Source organism: Pongo pygmaeus, chromosome 15 (assembly GCF_028885625.2).
Source record: "Pongo pygmaeus isolate AG05252 chromosome 15, NHGRI_mPonPyg2-v2.0_pri, whole genome shotgun sequence".
NCBI lineage: Eukaryota > Metazoa > Chordata > Mammalia > Primates > Hominidae > Pongo > Pongo pygmaeus.
In genome coordinates this window covers 18,908,157-18,934,841 of record NC_072388.2, presented here as the reverse complement: position 1 = coordinate 18,934,841, position 26,685 = coordinate 18,908,157, and the positions used below count along the sequence as shown (strand labels likewise).

Genomic DNA, 26,685 nt, shown 5'->3' with positions numbered 1-26,685 from the left:
AGCACCATTACTGACATGGAGTCATCCGAGGGATGGAAATTGCTATTTCTGAGGGTCTGGAAGAGGAGGAGAAATATAGAAGTCAGAAATCTCAGACTGAAGGACCAAGGTGCAGATCTGATGGCATCGTATCTCTGTTGTATTCTGAGTCGGGCCGTTCAAAAAGACCCACTCTGTCCCTGGAACAATCACTTGAATGCTGCACCTGTCCATGACTTGCAAGAAGGGGATTCCCCTTCCTGTTTCTCATGGATTCCTGAGTGAAGCCCTGTGTTGGAGTCCAGGGCAGCAGCTCTCATTATCCATTTCTTCTTTCTCTGGGTCTAAAACTCCCTAATTCTCAAGGCTGTGCCCTTCCTGACAGGTGTTGAATGAACATTTGACTCACCATTGGGAACATCTATGGAGGGCAGAATGGGCAGGAGCCAACTCACCTTCATGAGTGCTCCCACTTCCTCATCCTCCTCCTCCCCCTTCCCCTTCCTACGTGACCAGCGGCTCCCCATCTCCAGGACATGGAAGTTTTGGGAATGATGTCTACCTCTCCTCCAGGCAGCATTACAATCTGTCCATATTGCTGTCTGAACAATTTATCTTATTGCACATTTGACTTAAACCCTGGTTCCACCTCTAGTACAATTGCTAATAGCTGGAGATTTGATGTGCCCATTTAAAAGGAATATCTCTGAGGCTAAACTTTTTTTTATCTTGGTTTCACCTCATTTATAGCATTCTTGACTTTTTCTACTTTCTTCTTTTGTATTTTCTATCATAACGTTCAATTCTATCAAAATTTATCATTCATAAATCATAATGAAACCCATGCATTTTCAGCTTATTCACTGCAGCTCTTTTTTTCTTGGGATAGAAATCATGTCAATAAAAACCATAGTTGGACCATAAAGCATCAAATGAGACCTCAATATCAAATTGGGCTCAATTCTGGAATACAACTAAAACAAGTGGAGATCTATATACAAGTTATAGGTAGGTGTTGGGGGAGGGATCAGTGGATGGAAAATTGCTTAGAGGAGATATTAAGGCTAGGGAGACCAATGCTAAGTTGACTCAATTGGATTTTTTTTTAAGGCAGGCCTGGAATCAGGTATCACATGAAGGATGATGGGGGATTTAAGGAATTTGGTCAGATATTGAGGGTGAGAGATTCATGGTAAACCCAAATCTCTAGAGCAGATTGTCACTAAATGACAGCAGAGCAGCCGACGAAGACACACAGACACTTCCAGATGAATTTGCAAAGCAGTTTATTGCAGGGTTCACAAGGGACTTCGGCTCAGGAAAGCTGAAGGGGTATGGAGACTGATGAGGACAGATGCTGATACCCAGAGTACATGGAAGAATGGGATCTTGGCTATGATTGAGGAGCTTGGCAGATGAGTGATGATGAGCAGTGCTGATACAGGAGCTTAGATGATGGTATCCAGGTGAACTGGAACCACAGGATACCGTGGAGAATCCCGTGGATCTCTGTTGTCACATGCAACTATATAGAACCTCCTTCCTGTTATGTTTGCATAGCTGCAGTCTGAAATATTCTGTGGACTTGGAGTTGTGAGGTTACAGTGGATGAAAGGCACCTGGACTCCACTATGATGACAATTGTTGCGACTTCTGTTACTAGGACAGGTTATATTTGGGTTACCACAAACATTAACTACATTAGCAAAAGTTGTACGAAGAAAAGTATTTTGGTCTTTGCAACGCCGTTGATAATTGTTAATTACCCGCATTGCAGTGGTGCATTGAGGAGGGTTCAGACTGACGTGCTGGATGGCAAACCACTGAGCCCTCGTAAACTGTCGGGGTTTGGCATGGAGTGAGCCCCCCACACCACTAAGCCCCAACAGAAGAAGCAGACAAATTTGGGAAGTGAACAGTTTTGGAACCATGTTTCCTGTAAGAAAAGAAAAGAAGTAACTACTCCCTGATCCTGTCTCGGTTATGACACTCTCTGTAGTGTCTCAACCCACAGGCCCCTCTGCTGCCACTCTGGGGTCCCATTTCCTTTTCTTCCTGTCCCCAAAGTGTGCCACATCTCCTAAGCACTAACTTCAGCTCACCTCTCCCTCAGGTGCTGCCCTGTCGCTGCCCCTCCTGTCCCAACTCTGGGGATTGTTGACTTACCCAGTCTCTGAGCTGTGACTCCTGTGAGAACTGATCCACCTGGTTGTTCTGGGGTTCAGGAGCAGCTGGTCTCCCCTACTTGGAACTGTTTAAATAAAGCATCCCTTGGTGGGTTTGGCCATGCAGAAACCCACAGATTGACACATGCTCCACTTGTGCAATCAGCCTTTTTATTTGATGACTTGGCTGAGCAACGGATACCCAAGGACAGCCCTGCTGATCTTTCTGCTATAAGGACTCTAATCCCAAGTCATCCTGTGTTAGAGTTTTGCCGGTGGGATCTGGACTCGGGGTGAAAACTACACGCTGCCTGCAGAATGACCACAGATATTATAACTGTCCTCTAGCAGGCCCCTAAATGACTAAATGACATGAAGGCAGGCATAGTAGTTAGAACAAATAGAGCCACAGAGGGCTGTTTGCCCAGGAGAAACCCAGCTTCCCTTTCATTTTTAGTAATATCCTTGATTCTCTGTCACACAAATGCTCTCCATCTCATCCACCACTCTTTGCTGGAAACTTGAGCTATTAATTTCTTGGGGTACAAGATTCTGTAGATAATTAAAACAATCTGCTCCACATATTTGAGGGATTTTTTCTTTACTCCTCTTGCATTGGATCCACTTTCTCTTAAGTCTTGCCCTGATTATTGCTTCCACTTTGTGTAAAGTTACACAACCTAAAAACACACCGAGGACAGTTGTAAAATCTGGCATAGAATGAATGAACATTTGGTGTCCTGAAAGATTCCAACCTAGCACTCGGTATTCCTGTGATCTTTTCAGCCTATGGTATTTTCTACAAAACAGTGTGTTGTGGGGTTGTCATTCATCTTCCTGGTAGGTTTCATTTTGTGATATTAACAAGAAAATGCTTCTGTATTTAGAAAATGAACATTAAAGACAGAGCACTGTATTCCTGAAAGTATAGAAGTCAAGTGTACAATTTGATACACAAAACATACACTTATTTTTGGTCCTCAGAGAAACACAGGAAAGTAATTGTAGACATATAATTGTATTACCGTGTGATAGAGGTAATAGCACTTGTGTGAACATGGTTTCATAGGGACACTGATGGTGAAGGAAATCACTTGGCTTGAGAAACAAGGAAGACTTCAAAAAAAAGTTTCACTTCAGCAGGGCCCTAAAGGATAAGCAGAGGGTTTTCAGGGGCTTTAGGGAAGAGATGAGCATTCTGGGCACAGGGGATGATGTGCGGAAATTGTACAGAGGTGAGAAGTGAATTGCAGGGGTAAGACCTGGGTACTAACAGTGTTAAATCTGGTCTAGCTTCAAGAGTCAAAAATGGAAAGTAGACCCTTAAATGATATCATATACCTCCCAACAGTTAATCTGCATAATTTTTACTACCGTCCAGTTTTCCTGTCATTTAGAAATGCAATAATTTTATCACTGGGGTCCTTAGGTAAATGTGGACACAATGATGACCTGGTGAGGACGCAATGCGCAGCTAATAGTACTCTGCCTTGAAGTCCCGTTCTCGCCAACATTCATTAGCAGCTTTATCATGAGGCAAGTTTATTTCTTCATGTATATTTTGTGGAGATCATTTTTGTAGGCGATGAGAATGTAAAGGTGAATGATACGTAGAGTATCCCCTCTGTGATGCTGACAGCCACACTGGGTAGAAAGACTTGCACTCAAGTGTCTAGAGTATGAGGCAAAAGACATAGACTGCAGCCCCAGGGCATGTAATTGGCTAAACAGTGCTTCTTTTCAGCATACACAGTGCTATTTACAATGTTTGGTTTGGAAGATAAAGTTTGACATTGGAATAGTTCACTCAAAGTTTTCATTACTGTCTTATCTTTAAAAATCACATGATGGTGGTTGGTGCACCATTGGTGTTGTATCAATTAGAGCTGAGTAACAGCTGCGTCTGTGGAAGGGGCCCTAGCTCAGGGCTGTTCTCTGACTCCACTCTCCCTCTTGACTTTTATCCTATCTGTTCAGTGATGACACCTGCCTAGCTCCTGGAGACATCTGTGCTTATGACGTATCAGACTTATTGAAGTGTCTTAAGCAGACCATAACCTGCCCAATTTGCAACCATATTCATCCTTTAAAATTGTGGAGTTTTTTGTTTTTTTTTTGAGATGGAGTCTTGCTCTTGTCACCCAGGCTGGACTGCAGTGGCGTGATCTCACTGCAACCTCTGCCTCCGCCTCCCGAGTTCAAGTGATTCTCCTGCCTCAGCCTCCTGAGTAACTGGGATTACAGGCATTCAACACAATGCCCGCCTAATTTTTGTATTTTTAGTAGAGACGGGGTTTCACCATGTTGGCCAGGCTGGTCTCAAACTCCTGACCTCAGGTAATGCGCCCACCTCGGCCTTCCAAAGTGATGGGATTACAGGTATGAGCCACCACTCCCAGCCATTAAAATTGCATTCAGAACATGCTCATAAGATTTTTCTGATTGTCCCTTGTGTAGATTTCCTGCATACATTTCCAACTACCTTCGTTTGCCTGCAGAAGTAGTACAAATGATCTCTTTGATATTTATGACCTTTGAGAGAAGACTTTTATATGAAGCAGGAATAAAGTATAAGTCAACATTAAAGAAATTCTCTGTTATGATCTCTGTAATCGAAACAAAATTCTCTGTAACTTCAGCATGATTTTTTCTTTAACAGACACAAGGCACTTCACCCGGGCTCTTTATTTTATTAGCATAACTTGTCTTGCAGCCTAATTTAATGACACATTTTCAGACCCAATCCACACTTCCACTCAGAGGAATAGTCAGAATTATGCCCCAGTATTAAGTCATTTTTTGGAAACCGATGAATATTATAAAATATTGTCCCAGACAAAGACTTCTGCATTTGTGGTAAAAACCACTGTTGAGTACGCTGGATTGATCAATGCCTTTTTTACATAGCATTTATGTGCAAAAATATAATGTTCAATGCTTGCAATTTCTTCAGCCCCAGGGTACTCTTGCAATATTTGCTCTTAACCTGCTGACAGGGAGGTACCAAACCACTGATACCTTCCTGCACACAGATTTCCCTCATGCAGCAGTGGTTATCTATGGGAAAGACAATGCACACTATTTATTAGGTTGGTGCAAAAGTAATTGCGATTTTTGCCATTAAAAGTAATACAAGATTATCATAATAATATGGTGCAGGTTAATTAAATTGCACCAAATGGAGTAATATTTTACTTACCTAAATTCTAAAGATATTTGGTGTACTGGGCTCTTCCTGGTCTCTTGAACCTCAGAAAGGTGGCCCTAGTCCTTCCTTCTTGCATTGGGCCTCCTGCATGTCTCCTCTGAAAGCCATTGAACAAGTAGATCTGACACCTTTGATCAAGTTTCTGGCATGAAAGAGGGAAGAACTAAGCCTTTCTTCTTTTTCCTCAACTATAACAAGTTCTTTTCCTCTCTGGAAAGGGAAGAAATGGAAATAGAGCTCAGGTGGAATTATGGAGAGGTGTGTCTTAGGAGGGATGAAAGAAAGGGTGTTTCCTAAGAAACTGGAAAATTGCATTCATGTACCATTGCATATTTTAAAAATATTTCTTTTTCTTTTCTTTTTTTTTTTTTTGAGATGAAATCTCACTATTGCCCAGGCTGGAGTGCAGTGGCGCGATCTTGGCTCACTTCTAACTCCGCCTGTTGGGTTCAAAGGATTCTCCTTTCTCAGCCTCCCAAGTAGCTGGGATTACAGGTGGGCGCCACCACACCCAGCTAATTTTTGTATTTTTGTAGAGACAGGGTTTCACCAAGTTGGCCAGTCTGGTCTTGAACTCCTGACCTCAGGTGATTTGCATGCCTCAGCCTCCCAAAGTACTAGGATTATAGGCATAAGCCACTGTGCCTGGCCTTATTTCTGTTTATTGATTCAGAATAGGGGTACCTACTTTCAGGGTACATGTGATAATTTAATACATTCGTATAATATGTAAAGATCACATCAGGGAAATTGGGATAACCATTACCTGAAATATTTGCTGCTTCTTTACGTTAGAAACACTGAAATTATTCTCTTTTAGCTATTTTGAAGTGCACAGTAGATTATCACTAACTATAATCATCCTCCTGATCTATCAAACACCAGGTCTTATTTTTTATATCATTTCTTATATTTGTACCCATTAAGCCACCTCTCTTTATCCCCATTGCATTTTGAGCCCATAGATGCATTTGCTGAGATTTCAGAGCTCACAGGAAATGAATTATTATATAGGTTAGTGTCTCTGTAAATGCAGTTGTTATATAAGTTTTGTGTCACAGTGATGTCAGGTATAGATTATTTATAGTCTTGTCCAGATACCAGCTCTGACTTTTTCTTTTTCTTTCTTCTTCTTTTTTTTTTTTTGAGACGGAGTCTTGCTCCGTTGTCCGGGCTGGAGTGCAGTGGCGCAATCTGGCTCACTGCAAACTCCGCCTCCCGGGTTCACGCCATTCTCCTGCCTCAGTCTCCTGAGTAGCTGGGACTACAGGCGCCCGCCACCACGCCCAGCTAATTTTTTGTATTTTTAGTAGGGACGTCGTTTCACCGTGTTAGCCAGGATGGTCTCGATCTCCTGACCTCGTAATCCGCCTGCCTCGGCCTCCCAAAGTACTGGGATTACAGGCGTGAGCCACTGTGCTCGGCCAGCTCTGACTTTTTCCATTGGAGACTCTTACTGTAAGAGTTGTCCAGGGCCAAGCATGGTGACTCATACCTGTAATCCCAGCACTTTGGGAGGCAGAGGCGGAGGGATCACTTCAGGTGAGGAGTTTGAGACCAGCCTGGCCAACATGGCAAAAACCCGTCTCTACCAAAACCACAAAAATTAGCCAGGCATTGTGGTGTGCACCTGTAATCCCAGCTATTCAGGAGGCTGAGGTAGGAGGATTGCTTGAACCCGGGAGTCAGAGGCTGCAGTGAGCCGATATCACGCCACTGCCCTCCAGCCTGGGATACAGAGCAAGACTCCGTCTCAAAAAAAAAAAAAAAAAAAAAATTGGACGGTTATTCATCCTTTCTATGCCTCTGTTTCATAATCTGTAAGACACAACAACACATACATTGGCTTGTAGGGGAAATTTAATGTGGTAATTTGTGTGTATGTGCACGAAATAACGAAACATGTAGCATAAAACATTGCAAAAGGAAAAAGAAATCTTGATAAGGACGATCAGTCTTAAGCATCAAGGTGTTAGTGTAGTATCCATTAATGCACTATCCCCTCTGTGGTGTTTGCAATAAGAGAGTATGCTTGTTTCTTTTCCTTACTCCCCAAAGTGAAGGCATTAGAACTAGAAATCAGGGTTTTGTCTGTTTTTGACCAAGTGCCTCTTAGGAGGACAGCAAGTCATTTTGATAGGACCTCTGTTTCTCAGGGACCCTTCCCAATCTGAGATAGAATAAATCACCTTTTAACATCTTGCATTTACTTGTGAAGTCAGAATCATCATAAAAATTATATCTTCTGTCAATTTGGTGGTAGATTTAAGGAACTGTCTTAGCAGATAATTAGAGCACCTTTTCATGATAAAAGTATAGTACCTGCATGATTTAGTATGTTTTGTACAGAATTTGATGAATTTGACCAAATCATTGACCTTGAGCTTCACTTTTTTTCTACTGTCCTTGGATCCTTTATTCTTCTGTGAAAATATTTTCCAAGGTAAAATTGTTTAATTTACAGCCATAGATGAAACTGAACACAAAATTATGAAATATGTACAACAGGTGGAAAGTGAAGTGACTGATGTTAGAAAGTACATATAAATAGTAAAAATTGTTCATTGTTATGCATTTCTTTTAATGGGAGTGAATAATTAACACATTAGTCCATAATGTTATATATATTATTGCTTAGGACCATGTTGTAAAAATGCAAGAGTGAATGAAACCAATAATATTAGTTAATAGTACAAGTGGAATGGGGGCATGGTCCAGGGATGCTTGATGTCTGGGAAACCCTGAGACCAAGAGTCGGGCTTGCCTAAGTCAACAGCCTACTTGCCTACATTTCTCAATTTGTGATAATTCCTTTATTTCTCAACTATAGTCACTATGACTGATTTTCTTTAGTAAATAGTACCTTTTCTTCAAAGGGATTCTTGGCCTCTTACCCTGTCAAGACATGCTCTTGCTTTGAAACCAGGATATTTTCCTTCATGGAGCATCATCCCTTACTCCATCTCTTTGAATCTCCTATTTGGCTCACATCCTTCTCTTAAGAGGAACAAGCTTGGTTGTCCATCTAAAGTAATGGACTTAAAAAAAAAGATTAGAGTTTCACTCCAAACTCTGCTATTCACCAACACGGGACCTCAAACAAGGCACTTATCTTCTCTTTTCTACCAGGGAAATGTTAACATTCTTTGTTTCTTATATCAAATACACAAACCTAGTAAGTCTGATGGTGGGACACCCTGCATCCTGAGCACGGGTGAAAGTCTATGGTGTCTCTAAAATAGTAGAAGCGAGGGTTACCTACAAGACAGTCCTGTTGTGAGCCTTAATAAAAATGCCTTGAATGAAATGGCTACCCCCATGTGGTGTTGGGTTCCTTCTTTTTTCCAATGCTTAGTGAAAAATTACAGTGCATGTAAATGTTCAGTGATGCTGAGATTTTCTTGGCTAGATAGTACCTGCCAAACAAAGCTTCCTCTTGGATGTAATGAGTTTTGGGCCCCCTGATCACCTATTAGACTAGAAGTAGGTGAAGGGAAGGGAGATAGCCAAGAAGAGGAACTATTACATTATTGTTTGTTTACTGAGAGTTATCTCCCAGGCTATTAACCAGTCCTCTAATCTAGATCTCAGGGGCTTGAAATCATCCCATAGTATTTGTGCTAATGTTTTCTCTTGCTCCATTAAATGACAGTTCTAAATGACAGGACCTCATATCTTCTCTACAATAAAATAGATTACAAGCGTGTTTTTTGGCATAGTTTAAAAATAATCATGTAATCTGCATATAATAATTTTATTTCAGATAATTATGCCTTTTTCTGCCTAAATTCATAATGATTTAGGAAAATCAGATATACATAGACAAACAATGCACAAATATCAACCAAATTTCCTTTACATTTTTTCCTACACACACACACGCACACACACACACACATGCATACACACACACCTATGCTCCAGAGTATCGGATTTCTAAATAGTCTGAGCTGGAAGGAACTCCTAAAGACACTTATACCAATCCCTCACTTTCCAGCTGAGGAAGAGTAACGGTAGAGTGATCTGTTAAGCACACTAAAAAAATTAATGACAGAACCGAGTATTAGAAAATGTCTTTCTGTGGCTGGGCGCGGTGGCTCATGCCTGTAATCTCAGCACTTTAAGAGGCCGAGGCAGGTGTTCACTTGAGGTCAAGAGTTTGAGACCAGCCTGGCCAACATACTGAAACCCTTCTCTACTAATAATACAAAAATTAGCCAGGCATGGTGGTGGGTGCCTGTAATCCCAGCTATTCGAGAGGCTGAGCCATGAGACTCGCTTGAACTCAGGAGACAGAGGTTGCAGTGAGCCGAGATCGTGCCATTGGACTCCAGCCTGGGTGATAAAGAGAGACTCAGTCTCATTAAAAAAAAAAGAAAAAAAAAAGAAAATATATTTTTGCTTTCAGAATTATATTAGTACTATGTGTATTCTATTAGTACAATTCAAAACTGAGATGGGTCAGGAGATGCGGTGTTTAGCAAGATGAATAGAGTTAGCAATTTTGTATTGCATATTTGAAATTTACTAAAAGGGTTGACCACATGTGTTCTCACCACGAAAAAAAAAAGAAAAAGAAAAGAAAATGGTAACTATGTGAGATGATAGATATGTCAATTAGCTTGATTATGATGATTATCTCACAGTGCTTTTGTATATCAAAATATGAAGTTGTAAAACTTAAATATATACAAGTTTTATTTGTAAATTATACCTCAATTAAAGCTGTAAAAAATGAGATGAGTGTGTCTGTAATCTCTATAAACTTCCAAGAAAAACTGCAGGGCCAGAGTAGTGAAATGGGAAGGTAGAAAAGAGAGAGGGGCTGGGCGGGGTGGCTCACCCCTGTAATCTCAGCACTTTGGGAGGCCGAGGTGAGTGGATCAGTTGAGGTCAGGAGTTTGATACTAGTCTGGTCAGCATGGGGAAATCCGACCTCTACTAAAAATACAAAAATTAGCTGAGCATGATGGCAGGTGCCTGTAATCCCAGCTACTTGGGAGGCTGAGGCAGGAGAATTGCTTAAACCCGGAAGGTGGAGGTTGTAGTGACCCGAGATCACGCCAGTGCACTCTAGCCTGGGCAAGAGGACGAGACTCTGTCTCAAAAAAAAAAAAAAAAAAAAAAAAAAAAAAAAGAAAGAAACAAAAGAAAAAAAACAGAAAAGAAAAGAGAGTGATATGGAGATGAATGTGTAAGAGGGAAGGAGGATGTGGTAAAGTGAATAGCTCAGATGGATCCTTAGAGGAGCGAAGAGAGATGGAGACAAATGCGAGAAGTACTGAGGTCTGGGGTATGGTTAAGAGGAGAACAGTATCTCCGGGCATTGAGACACCAATGCCCTACTCTGCTTCTCCTTATTCCCTCCACTGAGATGAAAACGTGACACAGATGTGGACCCTCTTCCTGTTCACCTCCTGGACAAGATTTTCTTTCTCTAGATCCAGTAATGTGGATATCTCTTCAATGAATTTCCCAGACTCTTCCACCCCATCAGCAGTGGAAATGAGGGAAGCTTTGCACTTGGAGTAAGACATTTCTCCCCTGAGAGGCTTAACTTTCCATGAAGCAGCCTCCAGAACCAAGGTCTCTCTGACCTTCTCCTGCCTTCCAGCCTCTTGCTCCCCTCTCCCCAAATCACCCATAAAATCTAGAAATATTACTCTAGTCTTCCCTCTGCCATTCTGTGTAGGAGCTGGCCATAAAGAAATTACCTGACCTACCTTGTCTGATAGTAGGTCATAAGACTGATTCCAGAGGGGATCTTGCTGTATAGCTGGGAGGGAGAATTGCTATACAGAGAGGCCAAGACAAATCTAAACAGACAGGCCATGCTGGGTTCCTCCCTCAGCCTGTTACTATCAAATCATACGCTTTTTGTCCAATTACATTGCTACATGGCTGTCCATCCTTCACTGAACCTAAGCATAAATCTGGACAGTTTTGCCTGGGTCTTTGGGTCTTCACTTCTGAAGGTTTCTGAGTCACGTAAAACTTTAAGTAAATTTGTTATGCTTTTCTCTTGTTAACCTGTCTTTTGCTATAGAAGTGTCAGACCCTTATGAGGGGAGAGGAGAGATATCATACTTCTTCTACCTCTACACTTTTAATATCATTAATTTTCTATCAATGCCCAAATCTTCAGTACGCCTCTCTCTCCTGAACCCTATACTTGTACAGCAACTTTCTATGTGACATTTCTTCTTAAGTGTCTAATAAGTATATCAACCCTAGTGTGTCCCCAGGAAACACTGATCATCTTTCCTACTCTTCTCCTGAAGTTGTTCCTCCCTCAGTATTCCTCATCTCAAGAGAAGGTAAGTCCATCGTCTCTAATTCTTGAATAATCTTCGTTTCTCTTATATCCCACATCCGGCCTGTCAGGGAAGTCTGTTTCTGCCTTTAAATCACACACAGAATCTGACCACTTCTCATGGGCTTCACTGCTACCACTGTTCTGAGCCACCAGCACCTTTCACTAGAATGACGGGAAAAGCATTCTCACTGGCCTTCCTGCTTCCACCACTGATAGCCCAAGCCGCTAGAGGGTCCTTTTAAAACACAAGTCAGGTCATGAAACTCTACTCAAAATCTTTTAGTGCTTTTTTATTTCACCTTGAATAAAATGAAATCCTTATAAAATCTCATGTGCTCTTACATGATCCATATTCCCAAACCATTTGCTTTTCAAAACTAATCTCCTACTCTTCTCCTTTCCACTCAATTTCCTCTAGTTCCCTGGCCTCTTAGCTTTCTGTAAAGACACCAGGCATATCCCTATCTCAGGGCCACCTTAACCACACCACACCCACAATGTGCATAGCTAACTTCCTCTCTCTAAGTCTTTCATTAAAAATAATTTTCTCGGCTGGGAGCGGTGGCTCACACCTGCAATCCTAGCACTTTGGGAGACCGAGGTGGGCACATCATGAGGTCAGGAGATGGAGATCATCCAGCCAACGTGGTGAAACCCCTTTTGTACTAAAAATACAAAACTAGCCAGGCGTGGTGGTGCATGCCTGTAATCCCAGCTACTCCGGAGGCTGAAGCAGGAGAATTGCTTGCACCTGGGAGGCAGAGGGTGTGGTGAGCCAAGATCGCACCACTGCACTCCAGCCTGACAACAGAGCTAGACTCCATCTCAAATAATAATAATAATAATAATAATAATTTTCTCAAGGAGATCTATTTTGAGTACTTTATTTTAAAATGTTACCCATGGCTAGGTATGATGGCTCATGCTGTAACCCCAGCACCTTGGGAGACCAAGGTGGGAGGATCACTTGAGCCCAGGAGTTCAAGAACAGTCTGGGTAATACAGCAAAACCTTGTCTCTACAAATAATAATAATAATAATAAATAAATATTATATTAAATTAACGGCTACCCATATGGAAATGAATAAATGGTACTCATGGATTTCTAAGACAAAATTCTTTATAATCTTCTTTCGGCCACTTAGCACAACTGAAACCCTTTACCCCCGAGTACTTGATCTCTTCTGATGGCCTAAGAACCTGAATGTACAGTTAAACTATCCTAAGCAATAACGAACTGTTATGGCTTAATGAGAAGCTTATCAGAACTCAGATGATTAAAACAGAACATGGTTTCTCTGTATTTTCCTGTTTCTTTCTAATCTATTATGGTCCCACTATCAGGCAGATGTTCCTTGTATATTTGTAAGATGGCAGCAGCAACTTCACACCTTCCATTCTCTCAAGATGAAGTCCTGCCTTCATCTCCCAATATTCCTAGCAAAGGTCTCTGACTGGGACAAGTGCCCATCTCATCTGAGACACACACACTGAGTAGCTCATTGCTGGAGCTGGGGTGGAGCCAGTTCATCCAAGCCACAGACTGCAGCAAGGTGGAGGATTGGTTTTTCAAATAAAACAGGAATATGGTTTTCAAAAAGAAAACTAGCTCATCTCCAAACAACCAGTATTCCCCATCCCGATGTCTGTACTTGCATCGTCCTCTAGTGGGCTACAGCTCCATCATCACTTTATTCACATTTGCACCTGCTAAGAGGAGGTCCTTCCCCTCTGGTACCAGAACCACTGGGCTGACACAGTTCCTGAGAGAAGGGTCCATGTCTTGGTTATCTTTGAGTCCATCTCCTAGCCCCATTCTGGGACAGGGTAGGCTTCCTTAAATGTGTGCTGTCCTACATGATAGCTCTTTTTTTGGTTACTTGGCCTCTCTTGAGCAGCCAGTACCCAATTATCACAGGCCTCCTAGGACTCATTGTTAATGTCCACATCCCACTTCTCCGGCCTGTACATCTAAATATGATATTGTAGTGTAGTATTATTAATGTTGCCGTTGTTTTCTAATAAGGAGATAAAGTGTTTTTGGTCCAGTTTTGGGACTGACCGTTTTTTCCCCTTGCAAGTTTGTTGACACTGGTGTCAATCACTGATGAGAGTTTGCACAAGTTCCTGGGTGTCATCTAACTCATTTTTGGGAAACTCTGTGTTAGATTTATCTCTACTTTCCTATTTAACTGCATTGCATCTATTCTTGTCCTATCTGTGACAGAGATGAAACTGGCAACATCATTTACATTGCTGTGGCCGTAGTAACTAGCTGCCCTCAGGCTTATGCTCACCCTTGCATGGTGTAGGGTTGATGCTGAGAAGCGACAGCTCAGGTAGGAACTATAGTTCCCACTTGAAGGCCATGCCAGTGAAAATGGCCAACGCAGTTGAGAAAGTGTGCTTCTCCCCCTTCTATTCTGTTTGCCAGCTACATGAAATGGATGAGGAAATGACAGAACTAGAAGATGGAAGTAAACTGTGTCTCTGAATAACACATGGAACAAGGCTGCCTATCAACGAGCAATACTAGGCTTTTATGTAACAAGATATTGTTTTCTGTTTTATATATACTCTGGTAGAACAAACTCTCTCACCTTGTTTTTTAGTTTGTTTTTTTGAAGGTGACTTTGCTATTCTTATACATCTATATATCCTCTAGAATCAGTAAGTTCCCAAAATAAACAAACAAAAACTTGGTTGAGAATTTGATTGGAATTGTACTGAATCTGAAACTGCCTTTGCAAAGATTTTGACAGTAAGAGAAATCTGACGTAGTCGACTTTATCTTGCTTCTAACCTCCAAGCTGTCCTTGGTCATTCCTGGGCATAGGCCAACCTACCTAGGGTGGAATTTAATTTATAGTTCAACTGTAAAGTGAGGATGATAGTAGCCTTTCCCAAAACTTTGTAAAACTAATGAAAGGCTGCAAGGTTAGGATTATGAGAGTCGCCTGAATTCCAATGAAATGTATTTTCTATAATCCCTTACTGCTCAAGGGTCACATGGCCAGAGGTCACAAGATTTGTCACTTCTCCAATTGCTCCTATAGGTAACATCACTACTATGGAAACTTAGTTTGGTCTTTTGAGATGTTTTTTCAGATTTTTGCATTCTGGCAACCTATGGAACCAGGGCTCATAACTCAACCAGTCCTGTGGTTCCACCCAGACACAGACTCAGCCCACGAGGTAGCCCACAAGGATTGTTTTTCACACCCGTATGATTTCATCCCCAGCCAATCAGCAGCACCCATTCTCTAGCCACCTGCCCACCAAACTATCCTCGCAAACCCCTAACCTCCAAGCCTGCAGGGAGACTGATTTGAGTAATAACTCTGTCTCCCTCGTGGCCAGACTTGTGTCAATTAAACCCTTTCTTTACTGCAATGCCGTGGTCTCAGTGAACTGATTTTGTCTGTGCAGCAGGCAGGAAGAACCCATCAGGCAATTACAAATCTATAGGTCGATTTGCAGAAAATTGATGTATCTAAATTAGTGAGTCTTACAATCTGTAAACATGCTATAACTCTCTGGTTACCTTAATGTCTCACCATAAAGTTTTGTACATTTGTCCATAAAGTTCTTGTTTATCTTTTCCTAGTTTTTCTCCTTATGAACTTAATATTTTACTAGTATTGCAAATTGTATCATTTTAACATTTCAGTTTCTGCCTGTTGCTGGGGTTAGGGCTCAGAACACATCACTCCAAAATATTCCTCTCTAGCATATTGATTATTAACTATTTATTTAGAGAAACTGCCTATTCAGGAGTTAGCTCTGAAAAGCTGCCCTTTTGTAAAAGAAATTTAGATCTATAAAAGAAATTTTCACTGGTAAAGGTGTTTTTGATCAGGAAGAGAGCTGCTCCAAGACAATTTCTATTACCTGAGAGACTCTTATCTGCATAACAAGGCAACCTTTATTTAGCATATATTTACTATATGTTTCCTCCTCTCATGCTCCCATAACTTGCACCACCACCCTCCAGAAGCCCCAAGCCTCTGTTTCTTTCTGTAGCTTAAGATGCTATATAAGCTTTATTCATCTGGCCTTTATTTGAGTCTTATATTTTTGTGGGACTCCTATGTATACACACATAATTAAATATAATTTTTCTCCTGTTAATCTGTTTTATGTCAACTTAACTTGTAGCCCAGCCACAAAAAACCTAAAAGGGTGGAAGAAAGTCATTTTTCCCTCCTCTGTGCTGAAATATAAAAATAAATAAACCATACGCCAATTTTATATCTAGCAATTATTAATCTAAATAATTAATTTGCATATGTAGGGGCAAAGGGGAATTTCCCTTTCCCTTTAAGGTTTGAGTTTGCTGAAATTAACCAATGGAAGATTAGCTGGAGAAAAAGGCAAGTTTATTGTATTCATGGGGGAACGACGAGAGAGTGACTACCCAGTAACCCAGTGAGGTTCAGAATCTATATACCCTTCTTCACAGGAGAGAGAGAGATGGTGGAATGTAGGCAATTTTGAGGAGTAGGAAATTATTTTTAGGAGAGTTGAATGGGCCCAAAGAACCTACCATAGTTTGTAAATTATAGTCTTTGGAAACTCTTTGGAGTATGACAAAGAATAGACAACAGCTTCTGACAAAGTCTGCCTAGGTGTGGTGACATCCCTCAGTCTTACTTTCTGCTGTGAGTTTAATCTTCTCCAGTTAAGAAAATCTCAGGGAGGTGATCAAAGTCCACTGGGTTCTTTCTGGAGGAGCTTTGGATAAGGTAACTTCAGAGCGGAAGAGCTTCATCCTGCACTTGGGGGCAAAACAGGAGAAGTTAAGAAAGTCCTTGGTTCTGAGGCTGATACTAATACATTTTAATTTAATTTGATTCAAAGTGCCTAGCATTGGAGGGTGGGTGAGGGGGAAGTTAACGGTTAATGGGTAAAAAAAATAGAATGAATAGGCTGGGCACCGTGGCTCACATCTGTAATCCTAGCACTTTGGGAAGTTGAGGCGGCAGATCACCTGAGGTCAGGGGTTGAAGACCAGCCTGGCCAACATGGCTGAACACCGTTCCTACTAAAAATACAAAAATTAGCTGGGCGTGGTGGCGTATGCCTGTAATCGCAGCTACTTGGGAGACTGAGGCAGGAGAATCACTTGAACCCAGGAGGCAGAAGTTGTATTGAGCCGAGATCATGCCACTACACTCCAGTCTGGGCGGCAGAGCAAGACTCCGTCTCAAAAAGAAAAAAGAATGAATAAGATCTAGTTTTGATAGCACAAATATAGGGTGACTATCATCAATAATAATTTTATTGTACATTTTAAAGTAACTAAAAGACTTACAGTGGCTTGTTTGTAACATAAAGAAAAAATGCTTTAAGGGATGGATACCCCATTTACCCTGATGTGATTATTAGGCATTGGATACCTGTATCAAAATATCTCATGTACCCCTTAAATATATACACCGACTACGTACCCATAAATATATATATTTTTTGAGATGAAGTCTTGCTCTTGTCACTTAGGCTGGAGTGCAATGATGCAATCTCGGATCACTGCATCCTCTGCATCCCGGGTTCAAGTGATTCTCCTGTCTCAGCCTCCTGAGTAGCTGGGATTACTGATGCCTGCCATCACGCCCAGTTAATTTTTGTATTTTTGGTAGAGACATGATTTCACCATGTTAGCCAGGCTGGTCTCGAACTCCTGACCTCAGGCAATCCGCCCGCCTCGGCCTCCCAAAGTGCTGGGATTACAGGCGTGAGTCACCATGCCCGGCCATCATAGAGTTAAAATTGGAAAAATTGCACTTAATTAGATTAACAATTCTCAAATGGAAACTCAATTTGCAAACTAATTATTTCTCCTTACTTGAACATGTGTATACCAATATGCACATATACAAAATCACGCATGAACCCAAACACACAGTAATGTATACAAAAATACAGAATGTCACAGCTGAAAGAGATCTTTTGTCTATAATCTTCACTTTAGTGATGAGGAGTAGAAGGATAAGGTGATTTGCCAAGCTCCAGTAGCAAGCTTATGATAGACACTAAACCCCAAGTTTCTGCATATTTGCAGTGATGTCATAGGCACTTTGTGTGATGCTGGTGAACATTTTAGGTGTGCAATAGTAAGCATAAAATTAGTAATACCTGGGAATCTGTTTAAGATCATTGACAGGCCTGAGAGTTTTCCGTACGGCCTGCACCCTAACCTCTGGGAAGAAAATATCCACAACGTAATTTCTACAAGACTACAGGAAGGAAAGAGGCAACAAGGATTCCATTTCTACTAGGAGTATCAACCTCTGAGAGGGATATATCCATCTCTGTGGATGTCATCTGGTCTGCAGAAAACCCTTTCCTGGAACTCCCAGGTATTTAAAAAAATAGAGTCAGATATTAGACCTAGCGACAGAAGGCTCACACCCAGTCACCCAGAATCCCTGATCACCAAGAATTAGAACATTTCTGGAAGATGGGCTCTATACATGGAAGAGTTGGGAATCTTTATTTTGAGGCAGAGAAATACGTGGGGGAAACATAAAATCTACTCCCTTAGAATTGAAATGCTCACATATTTTAAAACAGTATTAAAACAGACATTTGTATTTAAGGGAGTGAAAATATTTTCTAAGATGCAGGTCATATGGATCTGTCAATTCCCTTCTGAGTTAGGTCACTCTAAAAAGGGGTTGGCAATGACACCTGCCTCACCTCACAGGCTATGGGTGAGCAGCAGATGGACTGATAGATGCAGACACCTCAGAGATGAAAGTTTTTAGTTTAACTGGTCTGCTTAGGTAAGGAGCAAGAATCACTTTGGGGTTTGGAAATAACCTTGTACATAGGACAATCCCATGAAGGGTTGAGAGGGCGGTAGCCATCTCTATTATTGACAAGGAGGTGGAAGAAGGATGTGAGAACACTTGTTGCCATGAGTACACGAAGAATAAGTGTAGAAAAGGCAGGAGGGGAGAACTGCGAACATTAAGTGTTGGGCCAAGACTTCTTAGGAACAGGACAAGGGATCGTGGCTTGTTCTTTTGAATCTGCTCTTCTTTGAAATGCTTTCACAGGAAACATGAATCTGATGTGGACCCTCCTCCTTTTCCTGCTTTTGGACCTAACTGTCTTGACTCCAGCCCTGCCCTTCTCGACACGACATATAGACAACCCCAGTTCTTGGGTCCCTAGAGGACACCACCGATACTGTGATGTGATGATGAGGCGCCGTTGGCTGATCTATAGGGGTAAATGCAAGCAGATCCACACATTCATTCATAGAATCTGACCACCATAGCAGATTTCTGCAGAACTCCACCACTGCCCTGTACCAACAGCCCCTCCATGTGCAGCTGCCACAACAGTACTCATGATGTCAATGTCACTGACTGCTTTGCCAGCACAGGGATCTGACCTCTTCACTGCCACTACCAAAAATAAGGAGTCCACGAGGCCCATGCGAGTGGGCTGCAAGAAGGGGGCATCTGTTCACCTGGATGGCTAGGTTCCTCCTGACACCGGCACCTGAGTGACTTGCACCCTACGCCTTCAAATCTTTGCAGCACTGTCAAGGTGTTCTTTGTAAATGCTTCGCCCTTTGCACTCAGACTCCTGCGTCTTTCTTACAGCCTGTTCCCCACCAACCCCACGTCCCCTATCCCTGCCACAGTGTCAGGGCTTTTGGTGGAGGATAATGTGGCAGTGGAGGGTTGGTGGGAGGGAGCCTGAATTACGGAAATAATACTCGGGAAAAGACTTGCTCCAACCAAGCTGCTAGACAATCCCCTTCTCCTGGAGCTGATCTTCCCACCAGCTGCTCTCATAAAACCTCCTGATGGCTGGCCCTAGGTTTCCTGGATCATAGGGTCCTTCTGCCTTCTGCGGGACATTCTATGCCTTTCTCCTCAATGGGCTCCTTCGGAGGGTATTAGGGACGATACCCTGGTGGGAAACCGCTTCCTTTAGGGAAACAAATCGCTGTGGCTCCCGGGGTGTCACCGGAAAAAGCCGTTTCTGGAGAAGCCGGAGGATAGTGGGCAACTCAGCCGGCCCAGAGCCTTCGTGGTCTCCCCGTTCCCGTGGCCGTCGTATTGGTCGGCAGGGGGCGCCGCGGCACAAGCTTCCTGCAGGCCAAGAGTCCAAAACTTCTTTCTTGGTTTCCTTTGAGATGGGCTGCAAGTTTCTTGGTTGCTAACACGGGTAGACGATAATAGGTGAATAAACAAAATCCAGCCAGCATAAATACAGTCTAACTGTTGAAGAACAGATTTCTGAGTCTACCATAACTTTCATGCACTTCGTCACTTTAGTGTTGAACCTGCCACCTTCAGATTCACACTGCAGCACCTCAGGTAAGAAGGAAAGGAAGTGAATTTGCACAGAGGACCTACTTGTGTTATGAGCTTTACAGTTTAGCTGCACTGGAGAAGAGTTTATTTCTTTCTTGGAATCCATTACATCACCGATCCCCTTCTGAAGGAGGTTATTTTATCCACAAGAGGAAGCATCCAAAAGTGTTCATATTCTCTATCCTGTGACTCTACCAAAATGGTGACAAGGTTTTGAAGCGAAGGAGGGCACTTGACTCTAGGGCAGCCGTCCATTAACTGACTAGCCAGGTGCCTGTGGAACAGAGTTGCGTTGGGATTTTATCCTTTTGGAATAATCCAGTAACAAAACTGGATACTGTTACTTTCATTCCTTCCCCCGATGCCAGGAGGTATAGCTGTTTTGCCTTTGTTTTTGACATTCACCACTTAGCCTAATGCTCACTATGAAAGTGCCTTCAAGAAATCTTTAATAGGCCATTTTGGTAGGTCTGGTTGTTGCTGTGGATCTTTTGTAGATGCCCATTTTTAGATTAGAAAATTTTCTTCCCTACTGCTCCTGGTTATCTCTCTTGAATGGATTGGGAATTTCATTGAATGACGGGATTATACAGCATATTTCTTTAATCAGTTAATGGGGTGAATTAGATTAGTTGATTTTAGAATACTAAACCAAACTTGTATTCCTGGGGTAAACCCATTTTGGTTATGTGATATAATCTTTTTTATATATGACTAAATTTAATTTGCTAATATTTTGTTAAATTTTTTTTGCATTTATGTTCACAAATGAGATTGGTCTGTAATTTTTTGCATTGCCTTGTTTAATTTTGGTATCTAGGTTATATGTTAGCCTCCAGAAATGAATTGGGGAGTAGTCCTTCTTTATTTTGTAACTGGAATTATATGTTATTTTAATACTTGGTAGAACTCACATGTAAGGCTGTTTGGTCCTGATATTTTCTTATTTTCTTTGAGACTGCTTTTTCTTTTTTCTTTTCCTTTTTTTTTTTTGGAGATGGGTCTTCCTATGTTGCCCAGGCTAGTGTGCAGTGGCTATTCACAGGTGCAATCACAGAGCATACCTCGAATTACTGGTCTCAACTGACCCTTGAACACTTGGTCTCAGGTGCCTCAAACTCCTAGGCTTGAACTCCTGATCTCGAATAATCCTGCTGCCTCAGCCTCCAGGGTAGCTGGGTCTACAGGTGCACACCACTAGGCTTAGCCTCAAACTATTTTAAACTTCTGTTTCAATTTCCTTAATGGTTAAAGAGATGCTAACTTTTCCATTTCTTCCTGAGAAAGCTTTGGTAGATTGTTTTTTCCCATATAGGAATTTATCCATTTCATCTAAAGTTCCCAAATATATTAGCACAGTTATTCATAATCGGTTTAATGTTTATAGCATTGATTTTATGTCCTATTTTTATTCTGACTTTTTTTGTACCTTTTTTATCGATAAAACTTTTGAGGTGTGTCTCTCTTATTAGACAGAGATTTTTTCAGACATGCAGAAGCAAGTACTCATAAACTCATGTAGACACTTTTTTAGAATGGGTCCGTCTTTTTTTTTTTTTTGAGATGGAGTCTCGCTCAGTCACCCAGGCTGGAGTGCAGTGGCACAATCTCGGCTCACTGCAACCTTTGATTCCTGGGTTCAAGCAATTCTCCTTCCTCAACCTCCTGAGGAGCTGGGATTACAGGCATGCGCCACCACACCCAGCTAATTTTTGTATTTTTAGTAGAGACGGGGTTTCACCATGTTGGCCAGGCTGGTCTTGAATTCCTTACCTCAGGTGATCTGCCCTCCTCAGCCTCCCAAAGTGCTGGGATTACAGGCGTGAGCCACCGCACCTGGCCAGGTCCACCTCTTGAGTCACACAGATCTGCTTCCCCAGACAGGTTCAAGAGACAACTCCTCCAGGCTTCCTACCAGTCTCTGTTCCTGAAGGGAAACTTAAGAGGAAGTTTACTGTGGACAAACAAACTGTAGTCACTGTCAATGCTGCAGATCTTGGGGCTGAAACTAGCACATATCCACTCCTTCCTTTACTATGTATTCTAATCTCCCTTTACCCTTAGGTCTTAGTTGCTTATTCTTATTTACCCTCTCACCAATTCTGAGAGGTTAAGCCCTTGGTAATCATATTTTCCTCAGGCTGAGGTGGCTACACACGTGCATTCACAGTTAAAATGAAGCATGGGAGTACCAGAAAGCGCCCAAGTAGATTACTTGGGTTCTACATAAATTCTTTTCTGCCTCTATTGGGTAAAAGCAGCCCTATCTCCCTCCTGCTAATCAGGGTTACTTAGCCTCGACAGTATGGCAACTCCTCTTCATGTCTGCTGGTCCCTAGACACAAGAAATCCAAAGTGTCCTGGGAAAAGCTGTAGCTTGCAGTTCAATGAGACCTTTCTGTGTAATTTGGCAAGGGTGCATCTTCTTTGGGGACCTGGACCTTTGACCCCGCAGAGCCCAGAGTTACAGAAATGAAAGCACAACATATCTGAGTGGGTCAATCAGAGAGATGGTAAGTGGAGCTACCCCTGCTTCTACTCCTTGGTTCCTGGATCCGTGTATTCTTCCTATTGGGAACACAGTACCCTTTACAGGCCTCTGATTTAATAAGTACACTGCATCCTGAAGAATGATACCCCATACTTTCATAATCTTACCTCTTAGCTGCTGCTTCAGCTGTGTCTTTGGAAAGTCAGTTTCTCTTCTTTCCTCCCTCCCTCCTTTCTTTCTTCTACACTCCTTTCTTCCTCTCTCTCTTTTCCGTTCCTTCCTTTCCTCATTTCTCTTTCTCTTTCTTCCTCCCTCCCTCCCTTCCTTTCTTTCCTTGAGCTGGAGTGGCTTGCACCTTCCTTTTCCCACATAAACACCAATGGACTCTTCCCATTTGTCCTCTAGTTTCTTCCAGAGGTAGGTGAAATTATTGAAGAGACTTCAGCAGAAATTGGAGAAGATCTTCTGAACTGTGATTAAATGGAGTGTGGTGGTTTACCTAATTATCCTTGGTTATCACCTTCTGTGATTGAGATTTTACTTATTAAGCAGCAGAGCCATCTGGTGAAGACCTGCATTACTTTTTAATCTTATGTTTACCTTTTGTCTTTCCCAGATTTGATAAATGGTTTGTCCTCATGATCCACTGATACAGACTACATGGGAGGTCCCAATGTCCTGGTGCCCAAAGGCAAGATCATTCTCCCCCTGCAGTGTTTCTGTTTATCATGAAGTCAGTGGGCTCTTATTGGGGGTGCCTAATGCTGCAATAAAGAAAGGGTTTTCTTGGCCTGGTGCAGTGGCTCACGCCTGTAATCCCAACACTTTTGGAGGCCGAGGCAGGCAGATCACAAGGTCAAGAGATCAAGACCATCCTGGCCAACATGGTGAAACACTGTCTCTACTAAAAATACAAAAATTAGCTGGGCGTGGTGGTGTGCACCTGTTGTCCCAGCTACTTGGGAGGCTGAGGCAGAAGAATTGCTTGAACCTGGGAAGCAGAGGTTGCAGTGAGCTGAGACCGCGCCACTGCACTCCAGCCTGGTGACAGAGTGAGACTCCGTCTCAAAGAAAAAAAAAATGAAAGATTTTATCTTCTGAATTAAGCTGTATCCCTCTGAGCTAGTCAGGGAAATAGGCAATCTTTATTTCTATGGCTCATAGATACTGGTATCACTGGTTATCACTTGTGATAAGTAAGCAACATCCTTCTTTCATAGATTTATAGCTCAGTGTTTGGCATATGCCCTATAATTATTATCACAGGCAAGGTGTGCAGAGACACAGTTTTCTAGGATACAAGCACCTGTCTGTTTTGTTCACCTCTCCCTATATGGCACTTAGCATAGTGCTTGTCATATCAAAGGCACTCAGAAATGTTAATTAAATAAATATTAGTGATAGAAGAATGTCTTTCTATTGTCTTCACATATGAATAAAAAGTTGGCCGGGGCAGTGGCTCACGCCTGTAATCCCAGCACTTTGGGAGGGTGAGGTGAGTGGATCACTTAAGTCCAGGAATTTGGGACCAGTCTGGGCAACATGGTAAAACCCCATCTCTACAAAAAATACAAAAATTAGCCGGGCGTTGTGGCACACGCCTGTAGTCCCGTCTACTCAGGAGGCTGAGGTGGGAGGATCACTTGAGCCTAGGAGGTGGAGGTCGCAGTGAGCCGAGGTTGGGCTGCTGCACTCCAGCCTGGGAGATAGAGCCAGACCCTGTCTCAAAAAAAAAAAAAAAAAAAAAAAAAGTTAACTAGATAAAACATCCTTTGTTTCTGGATGTCCAAAGAGTTGTTTTTATTGTTTCACTGAAATGTCACGGATTAATATAATCTGTATTCCTGTATTAGTAGCCTGCTATTACTACATAAAAACATTCAGAATGCCTTCTCTTTTGTTGTATTTTAGACATTTTTCAAAAGCCTAGGTTTTTGTGTTGCTTTTGCTTATGCTGAGTCTCTGTGATCCCCACCTGTTTCTAAAACCAGCTCCCTATCTCCTGCCGAAGAATGTTCCTTCTGTTCTTTGACTTTTGATTCTCTGTCTTGTGTTTTAATGTTCAGTTTACGAATCTCAGTATATTTTAGGTTGATTCCCTGGAATTCAAGTGAGATGCATTTTTTTCTTTTTTTTGAGAAATTAATTAACAGTTTATTCTAATGTGTGGATGTTTAAGTTCCTGACATTTGACTGAGCTTTGTAATGTGTACATTCTACACTGTGGAAGGAAGGAGTTATAAAAATATATATATAGCCAGGTGCAGTGGCTCACGCCTCTAATCCCAGCACTTTGGGAGGCTGAGGTGGGTGGATCATTTGAGGTCAAGGGTTTCAGACCAGCCTAGCCAACATGGTGAAACCCTGTCTGTACTAAAAATACAAAAATAAGCCAGGCATGGTGGCAGGTGCCTGTAATCCCAGCTACTTGGGAGGCTGAGGCAGGAGAATCGCTTGAACCCAGGAGGTGGATGTTGCAGTGACCTGAGACTGTGCCATTGCACTCCAGCCTGGGCAACAAGAGCAAAACTCCATCTCAAAAAGAAAAAATATATATATTCTCAAAAAGAAAATCTATCTATCTATCTATATAGATAGATTTCAAAATATGAATTTTTTAACCTATCAAGATAGAAGATCCTGTTAATAAATTTGGAGAACAATTAGATATTCAACAAGTAGACATTGTGCATTTCTACTTAATGGACATCTGTATTGCCAGAATGCCATTGAACATGATCCTGGTTTTAAAGTAGTGGTTGTCCGAGAAAGGAGTATGAGGCTGAGCAAATTCTCTTAGAGTGGCAGAATTGCTAGATTGAACAAGTTGATTTAGAATAGATTCCTATACATCTCTCTTATGGCTTTCAAGGATTCAGCAGGCCATTCTGGACAAGATCTACAAGAAAACATATGTGTTTCATTTTGGGTGATAACCCAAGGTTAAACCCAAAACCCTTAGGTTCAGGATTTCAAAGTATAGGCCACACTAAGAGAAAATATTTATGACACATATACACTTGATTAATGCAACATTTACATTTGTTTCTGTAAATAAGCTAGCAGGGAGCAAGCTAATGTGTAGGGTAATAGGGACAGACATACACCAACTTAAGAGGAACAATCAGTGTCTTACTGTCAGGCTGCCGCTGATGCCCAGCTAGTGCATCATTGACACCCCCACCTACAAGATTTTCTTCCTCATTTCTGCATAAGGAGGCTAAAGTTACCTCAAAAGCTGGTGGTCGTGGTCTGCAGAAAACTCAGCTTAGCATTCCCCTTTAGAGATACGGGGATACTGATGCTCAGTGTTCAGTGACAGCACAGCTGTCTGGACTTTATGCTAAAACTCTCACTAGAGATTGAAGTTTATAGGAGCCTTAGCCTAGATTCTCATTAGTTCTTCCACAGACTTTCTCTCAAAAACAAGCAAAACGTTTATATTACCCACTTTTCATATATAAGCATGTTTTTCACTTTTAAATAAATTCTCTCAAAAATTACATTTTAAACCACATTTTACATAAACATAGTTATGAAATTTCTTAATAACAACATATTTGTAATTTGACCAAGTGGAGTGAAAACCCTCTATCAAAACAAATGCAGTTTAGTGGGAAACGAGGCATCCTTTATAAATACATAAACGAATCATACACAGCACAATATCTGTGCAATATTGGTTAGCTTCCTTCTAATTCATCTCCACATGTCTTAGAACTATAAGGAATCTCCCATCATAACTCAATCTTCCCCACAACTGAGGCCCACAGCCTGAGCTGGCCAGATTCCTTTGAGGGAACTGAGTTTCCATCTCTCACTCCCTGTCATCAGCCTACTAGAAACTGAGGTGAAGGAGTGTGAATGACTTGGAGCAGTGCCTCACTGACAGGAGAAGAGCACAAGGAATATTCTCTTCCAAGAGGGCCTGCAACGTCTCTACACCAGAGGGTACCACTTCCCGAATCAAGCTTTGCTGACATATTTGAAATCTGGAGGAAGGTGAAAAATGACTATTTTCATAAAGTAGGTAAAGGAAAATTCTGGAAGAGTACATCCATTTTTTTATGCCCACCTGGAGAAGATTTGTAGGAGAACAAAATTATAAGTATCTGAAGTCAAGCAAGCACACCATGGGTCTGAGGTTGTTCTTGCTCTCTCCTGCACTTTGACTTCTTCATCTATAGAA

At 41.8% G+C, this 26,685-nt stretch overlaps 1 protein-coding gene across 1 annotated transcript; it reads right to left on the bottom strand.

Moving 5' to 3' along the window:
- Positions 1-1,248: 1,248 nt before the first annotated feature.
- LOC129012943 (eosinophil cationic protein-like) lies at positions 1,249-2,212 on the bottom strand. The gene is made up of 2 exons (XM_054449111.1): positions 2,146-2,212; positions 1,249-1,915 (listed from the first exon to the last, which is right to left on the bottom strand). The coding sequence occupies exon 2, from the start codon at positions 1,908-1,910 to the stop codon at positions 1,428-1,430; it is 483 nt and encodes a 160-aa protein (XP_054305086.1). The 5' UTR covers positions 1,911-1,915; positions 2,146-2,212; the 3' UTR covers positions 1,249-1,427.
- Positions 2,213-26,685: the final 24,473 nt, after the last annotated feature.